This window comes from Dermacentor albipictus, chromosome 3, assembly GCF_038994185.2.
Source record: "Dermacentor albipictus isolate Rhodes 1998 colony chromosome 3, USDA_Dalb.pri_finalv2, whole genome shotgun sequence".
NCBI lineage: Eukaryota > Metazoa > Arthropoda > Arachnida > Ixodida > Ixodidae > Dermacentor > Dermacentor albipictus.
Genome location: NC_091823.1, coordinates 136,787,755 through 136,798,436, shown reverse-complemented (window position 1 = coordinate 136,798,436; position 10,682 = coordinate 136,787,755). Strand labels below are relative to the sequence as shown.

General features: G+C 45.9%; 1 protein-coding gene across 5 annotated transcripts in view; it reads right to left on the bottom strand.

The window, feature by feature from the left end:
- Positions 1-449: 449 nt before the first annotated feature.
- The window catches only part of LOC139057585 (snRNA-activating protein complex subunit 4-like), a 115,448-nt gene continuing 105,215 nt past the window's right edge, over positions 450-10,682 (bottom strand). For all 5 annotated transcript variants that reach the window (XM_070536074.1, XM_070536073.1, XM_070536072.1 and 2 more), the window contains one exon: positions 450-1,131. In XM_070536074.1, coding sequence (XP_070392175.1) covers positions 571-1,131 — 561 coding nt within the window. In that variant the 3' untranslated portion in view covers positions 450-570. The remainder of the gene's footprint in view (positions 1,132-10,682) is intronic.

The window sequence follows — 10,682 nt, the reverse complement described above, 5'->3', positions numbered from 1 at the left end:
ATTCCCGTGCTAGAGTAGCAATATTGAAAACGAATAAATAATTTACGAGTTTTGAGTGCCATGATTAAAAGAATAAAGATTTAAAATTTTTTCATCATAAAATTCAACGCTGCACAGACTCCAAAAGGAAAGAGAAAGGAGAGACAACACTGCTGATACAGAGGTTGGTCCACCTAGATTCATGAAAGTATAAATTAAAAAATTACGTTATGGGGTTTTACGTGCCAAAACCACGATCTGAATATGGGGCACACCGTATTGGGGGACTTCGGAAATTTGCAGCACCTGGGGTTCTTTAACGCGCACCTAAATCTATGTACACAGGTGTTTTCACATTTCACCCCAATTGGAATGCGGCTGCTGTGGCCGGGATTCGATACCGTGACCTTGCACTTAGCAGCCCAACACCACAGCCACTAAGCAACCACGGCAGGTTTCATGAAAGTCTGTAATACTACAATCGCAATTTATTACTTGAAATCGCATGGCAACATTTCTGTGCCTGAAATACAAAGAGGCCCGAACTGTGGGCATGAAACAGGCTGGAGCACCAGGTGCATGCCAGTGAGCTTATGCATCCATGGCAGAGTGGGGTGCACAAGAGGACGACACAGTGCTACCCTCCCTTGGAGCATCTGCAGTGCCATCATTATGCTCCGACATGGCGCTAGATAAAGCTGCTGCTGCAGCCAGTTGCTTGCGCTCCTTCCACTTCTCCTTCACCCATGGCTTTTTCAGCTTGCCCTTCTTGCGGTAGCCCTTGCTACGTTTCTTGGGCTTGTCTGACGGGAGCTCCACTGTGTCGGGAACATTCAAAGTGTCCATCAGCGCAGGCCAGAAAAAGTATGAAATGAAGCGTGCCTGTAGCACCTCATAGTTCCTTCGGGTGGCTTGCAGCTCCTCACACCGACGGCATGACTGCTGCAAAGCCCTGCTGCCGACAGACGAGAGGTCATCTTCCAGAAGGCTCCTGGACGTGCACTCAGTGCAACGGATGTCCTCAATGCTGTCTGCATCAAGAGCTGCCGAGAGCTCAGGAAACGAGGCACTATCCTGCAGCATTGGCAAGGAATCAGCGAGGTCGCCATTGGCAAAGCGATCTGAAAGTCGCCCAAAGGTAGCCACTGTGGTCTGCAACAAAAGGAAGGTGGACAACAGCTTTCTCAATGCTTCTTTGCACCTGCAATAGGCATACCTGGCTCAGCCAGATAATCTCATGCAGAAATGAACCATTTCACATTACTTCAAAGGTTGGACGAAAGTCCCACAAGAATAGCTTTCCCACAAATTAGCTTTCTACAGCAAAATAGAGTTAGTATTACTTTGCAAATCTTCAATATGGATATGAGACTAAAATTCAAGCCAATCACTTACAACTCCAAACAGAATTATTCTTAAAATTCTAGCTAAGTTGAACATAGAGATGCCAAGCTGAGCCAACTGTTAACATAATTTTATACTGGCATTTGCACACAACAAGTTTCTGTGTTATGAGGATGCATTACTTAGTGAGCTCCTATCTAAATATACATAGAAATATATAAACGTTATAAATAAATATATAATAAAAATAAATATATATAAAAGTCAAATTAAACAAGAGGCAAGAGTGATGCCTCGATCCTAAAACATGCCTGAATCGAATGGCCACCCTCTTTTTCTGGATTCAAAGTAGAAAACTAATGTGGAAATCATGTTAGAGCTCCTGAACAAAGTAGAAATTGAATGTGCACTGGATTTTTTAGCAAGAAAAATGCAGTGGGACTCGAATTTTTAAAAAAATGCATGCAAGCAATCACAGCACATGGTCTGTTAGGCTGTTCTATTCACAGCGACATGTCTGCGCTGCTGCAAGGCGTTGATGCATTCTCTGGTTGGCGCTTGCATGATATTATTAAAGAAGTGGGCAGCTGCACTATATGAACACTATACAGTACAACTGAAATTGCTAACTGAGTTGGTAGCTGATCAAAAGAACTACTAAGCAGTGCTAATCGAGATATATTCGAAAAATTGAAACTTTACTATTATTATTTTTTGTCTTCGCAGGAATAGATGAAATAGCAACTGATGCCATGGTGCAATGCCCGCAAGGGAATACAGTGTGCTTCCTCCCCTTGTGCATGCGAGATTTAGCCACCATCGTCAGTTCACCGTCGCGCACTTTCACATGTACACACAGCATACAGCGCGCGAGAACCCACTACTGCATCGCAAAGAGAACCAGTAGTAACTACCAGACGAAGTCAACCTAGCGCACATCTGCCTACCTTCCTCCTCCACTTCACTCAATGTCACCTACACATTCCTTTAGGTGGCGGTACCTTGCTGCGCGCTGAGAGCGCTTCTTTGTACTGTCCCCGGCGCACAATTTTCTTCACCTCCAGGCACCTTTTTCGTTTGCTTGGTTCGTGGCTTCTGACAAACAATGGAGATTTCTAGAGCTGGCCAGTTATGCTTGTGCGTAAAAAAGTGTATCTCACCTAACTAGCCAGAGTATCAGTCCTATTCCACTATGCGCGTCGCTGATCCTATCTTTTGCATCTGCTTTGATTCTTTGAACAATGCACGAAGCACATCAGGCTGCCTGATGGGCCAGCGATAGGCAAATGCAAAGAGTCTCGGTGGACATGACTATCACAATATTTTAGGTAGAAAATTTACACTCGAACCTCGTTATAACAAACTGAAGGGGGAGCTGCAATTACTCCGTTATATCTATTATTGCCATTTACTGCAATTTATTGTCAATGGGGTGCACATTTGTAAACATGGAAATAAGAAGATGGCCTTGCGGCCCATGGAAATCCTACATGGCTGCGCTTGAGATGAAATTTGAATAAAAGAAAAAAAAACAACTGCCTCTATTCCACCCTGCAAAAGTGGATGTACAGCAAAGCTGGTACGTACGTCAGACAAGTACCACCACCAGCGATATACGTCATGCACGTATGCATGTGTGTGGAAGTGCAGCATACATCTTTATCCTTCTAGGCCGTCCGCCAAGCGCAAGTGTTTTATTGAACCAAATTGTTGTTCAAAAGTAAATTGCATCAGAAAATGCATAAAGTACAACTTACACACAAGCTGTAGACATGATAGCTTCGGATTGTAATCTGAATTTACAAGAGAACACAATTCTGTTACACAAAAACTCAAATATAAACCCCTTTTCCAGCTGCCGTGGCAGTACTGTTGTTGGCCAGTGCTTGCCATAATGTCAATTATGGTCACAGCATATGCGGTACGACAGATCCAACGGGTAGGGTGCCCACGCATCAAGGACAGATACTGGGGCGCCGCCAGAGGAAAGGGGGTGCCCCCATCCCAAATTTCCGCCTGCCCCTTTCATCCATTAGTTCAGCTTGTCATTTTCAGCTAGAGGGTTTTTTTCTTGCCTCCTGTAAACTTCTAAGAAATGCTCTTCGCCGTATTGAGACGTAACGGGAGCTTCAGTAGTGAGCGATGACAGTGCCACAGGATCGCCCATGGGCGCACCATTCGCGACGCGGCGCAGCCGTTCCGCTCATTGCACTGACCCCTTATAGCTGCCTAGTTCCCGGTAGTGGTGGCACCAACCACTTCAGCCAGTTTGTTTGCTTGCAAGCAGTGTTCGTGTCGTGGGAGGAAACGCCAGCCTGTCTTGCTGCCACAGACCCTTTGGGTTGCCTCAGGATGTCACAGAAAAGGTCCATTGCCAACTTTTTTTCGACTGCAAGCAAAGGGGCCAAGCAAAAATGCATCCCCACCGAGCTTTCTGCTTCAACAATGGGAGATTCTGAGACGCTCCATGAACAAGAATATCTTTCTGAGCGCTCTGTTTTGATTCCGCTTGAAGAGACTGTGTACAACATCACCTCTGATGATGCTCGTCCGTCCTCATCAGTGCAAATGAACAGTGAGTGTGACGAGCTTTCTGCATCGTGTGCAGCAAGGCATTAACCTGATTCAGCGACTGAATTCAACGCCTCAGATGTGGATGTCGACCATGCAGGCCAGTTGGACATTTGGAAACTTAAGACAGAGTCACTCACACAGCCAATACCGAACCCATTTCCATCTAAGAAGTACAGCAAATTGCACAGAAGCTTCCACTCAGACTGGTACCGCACATTTCCTTGGATGGAGTGCAATGCACAGGCTGATGCAGCTTTCTGTTACCCTTGCAAAATGTTTTCCAATAGTGCCCATGAGAAATCTGCATTTGCCAACAGTGGATACAGTAACTAGAAAAAAGTCCTAGAAAAAAAAAAGTTGGGTGGACAGAGCAAGTCAGTTGCAACACATTTCAGCAACACATACTCCAGGGAGGTGCAGAAAAGTTGCCTCTATATAGCAAAAGTGGCAGATATTTTGCAATTTATTTCCATTCAGGGAATCACTCAGAGGGGCCACGATGAAAGTGCCACAAGTGAAAACAAGGGAAACTCTATTGAGCTCTTGAATTTGTTCGGCAAATATGACAATACTGTCGGCAAGAAACTGAATGGTGGAGCGGCGAATGCGAAGTACGTTCATCATTCGATATAAGACAAGATCCTCGAAATTCTCAGCCACATCACATTAACAAGTATAAAGGAAGAGATGAAAAGCTCCAAATGCTTTGCACTTATTGTCGATGAAACCAAGGACCTAAGTAAGACGAAACAATTATCAGCTGTAGTAAGGTACTACGTAAGCGTCTTTGAGTGGTTTCTTGTAACTAGGCTGGCTTCAGAAGCAGCAATTGAAGTGGGAGGCAACACACCAAGGCAGCCAGTAGGTAAGCTCTCCCAAGCAACGAAGGACCTAACAAAAAAACGACAAACAATGAAACAGTCCAACTCAAGAGATCAGATAGAACTTGCAGAATTGTCAAAACTGATCAATAAAAAGAAGGTAAAGGATATTCGAAATTATAACGTAAGAGACTGAGGAAGCAATAATAAATGGACACAGCATGAAATCAGTGAGAAGAAAACTTGGCATAGGACAAGCCAAGATGTATGAACTGAAAGATAAGCAGGGTAATATCATCAGCAATTTCTAAGAGATATTAAAAGCAACGGAATAATTATATACTGACCTGTACAATACCCAGAGCAGCCAAAATACCTCCATTCGGAGTAGTAATGAACAGTTTACAGATACTTCTATAACTAGCAATGAAGTTAGAAGGGCCTTGCAAGACATGAAACGGGGAAATGCGGTCGAAGAAGATGGCATAACCGTCAATTTAATCAAAAGTGTAGGAGACATCATGCTTGAAAAACTGGCGGCTCTTTATTCGAAATGTCTATCGACTGCAAGGGTCCCAGAAAACTGGAAAAATGCAAACATTATACTAATCCACAAAAAAGGAGATGTTAAAGAACTGAAAAATTATAGGCCGATTAGCTTACTCCCAGTATTATATAAAATATTTACCAAAATAATCTCCAAGAGAATAAAAGCAACACTGGGCTTTACTCAACCAAGAGTACAGGCTGGCTTCAGGAAGGGATACTGTACAATGGATCACATCCATGTCATTCATCAGGTTATCGAAAAATCCGCAGAGTAGAATAAGCCTCTCTATATAGTATTCATAGATTACGAAAAAGCATTTGATTCAGTAGATATTCCAGCAGTCATAGAGGCATTACTTAATCAAGGAGTACAGAACGTTTACGTAAATACCTTGGAAAATATCTGCAGAGGTTCCACAGCTACCTTAATTCTACACAAGCAGGAAGATACCTATAAAGAAAGGGGTCAGACAGGGAGGCACAATCTCTCCAATGCTATTCACTGCGTGCTTGGAAGAAGTATTCAAGCTATTAAACTGGGAAGGCTTAGGAGCAAGGATCAACGGTGAATATCTCAGCAACCTTCGCTTCGTAGATGACACTGTCCTGTTGAGCAACACTGGGGACGAGTTACAACAAATAATGGAGTACTTTAACAGAGAGAGTATAAGAGTGGGGTTAAAGATTAGTAAGCAGAAGACAAAGATAATGATGAATAGCCGGGCAAGGGAACAAGAGTTCAGAATCGCCAGTCAGCCTCTAGAGTCTGCGAAGGAGTATGTTTACCTAGGTCAATTACTCACAGGGGACCCTGATTGTGAGAAGGAAATTTACAGACGAATAAAATTGGGTTGGAGCACATACAGCAGACATTGTCAGCTCCTGACTGGAACCTTACGATTATCACTAAAATGAAAGGTGTACAATCAGAGCATTCTACCGATGCTAACATATGAGGCAAAAACTTGAGGACTGAAAAAGAAGCTCGAAAAGAAGATAAGGACCGCACAAAGAGTGATTGAACGAAGAATGATAGGCATAACATTAAATGACAGGAAGAAAGTGGTGTGGATCAGATAGCAAACGAGTGTAGCCAATATTCTAATTGACACTAAGAGAAAGAAATGGAGCTGAGCAGGTCATGTAATGTGTAGGTAAGATAACCGGTGGACCATTAGGGTTACAGAATGGGTGCCAAGAGAAGGGAAACACAGTCGAGGACGGTAAGAGACTAGGTGGGGTGATGAAATTAAATTCGCAGGTGAAGGTTGCAATCGGTTGGCGCAGCACAGGGGTAATTGGAGATTAGAGGGAGAGGCCTTTGTCCTGCAGTGGACATAAAATAGGCTCATGATGCTGATGATTTCGTAGCAGGCGCACGAGCCCAAATATATTCTCCTCTGTGAAAGGCCTGCTGTCTAAGTGTCCTAAAGTTCTCCAAAGAGCACACAGCACGAAATGCCAACATGTGTAGAGCCGGTGGGGCCCCGAGATACGCACTATTGTTTTTCCAGCGTATGCAAGCTTACATGTGCGCTCCTCAAAGTCGGCCTGGGTCAGCAGCCTCTTCGGATGGCTTATGTTGGCGGGAAGATTTAACATTCCAGCTAAGCAAGAATCTTTGGCTAGTGTTTTAAAACAGCGATGGGAGACCGAAATGAAATCGAACAGGTGAGGGACGCTGGAATACGATGCCGCAAGGGCGAAATAGGACACTTGCTTTGCGCCACCTGTACCAGGAGGGACACAACCTAGCGGACCGTGGCGTTGAGTGTTGCACTTTGCTTCCCTCATTCTGGTTAGCCTCGCACGAATTGAGATTACTCGTTCGACTCAAGAAAGCGAGCTTCGTTCACATGAACTTAGCATCTGAGTAGCTGCCCGATCTTTTGCTAGCCGAGCTGAACGTCGTACCACCTGGGCAATCCGCATGCAGAATTCCTCTCCCTTGCACTACTTTAGTGTTTGCCGAGTGTGTTGAGTTTACGCAGCGTGATTGCAGTCACCCCTGGTTGATGCTGTGGCTGGTACGGCGCAGCGACTTCGGCGGCCTCCTGTATCCAGCTCACAACCCTCAGCGGTGGAGAAAAGAGCCGGCGGTCACCGACAGCTACGACGGCTCTTGCCAGCAGGGTGCGAGCGACACTTGCTCGTGCCAACTACGGCGTCGCCGTTTCCGGAGTACTGGCCTGGAATCGTGCCGTCGAGTCTACAAAGCTGCTGCTGTGACCAGCAGTGTACACAAGGACAATATTGGCTCACATGCTATGGACAGCGTGTGGACATTTCCTCGGCGCGGCCACTGTTGCATGTACTACCTTGTTCGCGAAGCATGCGTTGATGTTAGACCGTGGTATATGTTTCGCTGGAATATGTAGTGATTTAAGGTTTGAGGGATGTGGGGATGCGCGACTCTCATGCGTCCCCTGATATGTTGTTTTCCCGCACAGCTTTCGTCTCCTGCAGTGCGGCTTCGCCGCATGGCCTGGTGCCCGCGGCGGTCGATGTGGTTGAAGCGCAGTACGAGAGATGGTGCGAGTGTTGCGCTGCTAACGCCGCCTCACCGCAGGGTTACTTGGGGGCGCAGGAGAGAACGCGCTTCCTCTTTGGCGGCGCGTCGGCGAACGCCGCGGACGTCCCGCACATGCACCGACCCATGCTTCTGCGAGACCGTCTCGCGTGGCCTCCTTTGAACTCGCCACCGTTCGCGTGACCGTAAGCGCGAACGACCAGGCGTTGCGGTCCAGCATGGGGCGAACATATTCGCTCGTTATCCGGTCGCGATGAGTCGGACTTCCTATATTTGTCGCGCGCCCATCGGCATATTTTGTGGATAGCCACTCGGCTAGCAGGCACTGATCTATGAAAGGTGCAATAGATGCCCTTGTGATTGTTTGCACTACTGTGTTGTTGTTGCTTTGTCCCAAGAGCACGGGTGAGAACCCCACACATCCGAGAAAAAAAATGCAGGCGAGCGGAAGTGACAATGCATCAGGCTTTGGAAGCACATGTTCCACCCAGAAAAGTGTTGCCTAGCAATGAAGGCAAGCCATTTCCTTCTTTCTGTGCATGCCCCTTTCTTTTGCACTTCTTTCTGCAGCCGTACTAGCTACGTGTGAGGTAAAATGTAACCCGAGTACTTGCGGGGATACCACATGGTCACACTTTGCACTTTCCATGTGGTGTCATTTACGCTCTTACGCTTCTTACATATTCCGGAGACAGTTGCTGTGTCTACGGCAAGAAATGTGAAAAACAAGCAAAAAGCAAGAAACACTGCGCTTTGGAGGTCACATGGAGTTATGCTTTCAGTGGTAATTTTCTCGGCGTCAGCATCTGTATAGCGTGCGTCACTTATTATACGGTTCTTTGGTGGTGCGTGGCGGTAGAATCTATGGAAAATAGCAACAGTACGTGCCGAGAGCAAACAGCGACGATTTTGTGGATAGCTCATATGTGACAACTTATGTAATGATGAGTTGATGGGCAGAATGGTTAATTTTGGGGCATTAACTATAACAACAATCTTTTGGAATAACGAACAGCGGTCCCCTGAAGATCGTTATATCAAGATTTCTCTCTATGAGAAAACATAATTCTGTTACGCAGAAACTCAAAACATAAACCCCTTTTCTAACGTTTCTACCATTCATAGAGCATGCGCCGTTGCGTGCAAATCTCAAAAGCCATAAAACGGTGTGCCAGGTTCTTCGCAACACCTTCACATGGCACTTGCCTCCACCGCATCACAGCCCACGCAGGAGGCCACATTTCTACCAGAAAGGTCGCCTTCATGCATAGCATTCACTGACAGCGTTTCCAGGTAAACATTACGCTTACATAAGCCGAAGTTGCCAGGAAGTGTGAGAAGCAGTTAGGGATCTTTGAATGCTATCGCATTCCACTCTGAAAGGCGAAGCTTAAGGGTCCTCCAAATTATTTTACCAGTACTGCTCCAGGAGGGCACGTGTAACCAGCACTTATCTCAGTTGCTCCAGGAGAGCACCTGAGATTATAATAAAGCAGGCGGCGCAGGATTTCTACGGCCCCCAAGGGGCAGTGGAGGGTCAAAGCTGGAAGTAAGGCAGTTTGTGGACTGGGGCTGCCAGAGCGTGCCAGGGCTATCGCGAATAGCCTATCTTTACACCCCCCCCCCCCCCCCCGGCACGCTTTGGCGTCGGCGAGCCCCTGCCCAAGCACCAGCTTGGGTTCTAGCTTTGGTGTTCTGGAGGCACCACCCGTAATACTAAATAATGACACATTGTTACAACTAGTAAACAAAAACTATTAAAAAAATATAATCACGCCCAGACACAAACTTGTGGTGCAGTGCTACCTCGACCGTGCAAGAACTAAGCAACGCCAACGAGGAATCTACATCGATTTCATGCCATGCACATTAGGGAGTTTTCAAATAAGGGCCGCAAAGGCTTTGCGGGTATAGAAAAAAAAATTGTGTCAGCACCACTGTGCACATGCGTGATGCAAATAGGGTTTTGTGCTTGCATCGGCGGCACTGCGACCTAAACTCAGTGTGAAAATTTTGCGGCAACGAACATGGTGACACTCATCGAAGTGATGGCTCTCGCCGTGTACTAGGTTTGCCCTCGTTTGCTACTACCATTCTTAACTATGCGCCATGTGCTATTCTGATCGCAGCAGCTCTTTTGCAAAGTCCCGTTACCACCGAGAAAACATTGAAAAGGCTTATGTATATCTTTAATCCTAGAATGTGACATCCTCCTTTGGCAGACTCCATGTTACCAAGTGGGTTCGATGAACACTGAAGTAAAGTGCCAGCAAGGCGGTACAGTAGTACAACATTATGTGTCCGTCAGAAAAAAAATGTGCGAATGATGAAGCGGATGACTCCGACGGGCCCGTAGAGTTTCTCCATGGATGGGCCTCTGCTTCCTTCTATGATGATGATGATGACAGTGCATTATTGGTTTTCATTTCAGTTTTGCTAGCTGCGAAGCATTAACGGAAGCAGGGCTTTGCTTTTATGCATGATTTAGCACAGGCTCAGCACAATTTTCCGCTAGAATGCTGTTTTAGCGCAGGATGGTGCACAGGTTTCCCTCTCGGCACATTTTGGCACAATTGGTGCAGCTGCTCCACCACTGCTGGCACTTTTTTTCGTTCATATGGTATATAGCAGCTGCATAAATGTATCAAAGAACTGCAGTTTGGAGATGTACTGAAAGTTGCTGCCAAAAGATTGCTTTTTTTACGAGAACACATTAACCTGCAAAAAAAGGAAGCGTAACTGTATTGGGCCAATTTTTATGTTCGCGGTCATGAATGTTGGCGCTGGGAAATTATACGAAATGGGATTGCATCGACAAGGTTGTACTGTATTGCACAGGATCTTGTACTTTCGGTTTCATTGAAATAAAGCATGGCGAACCAAAT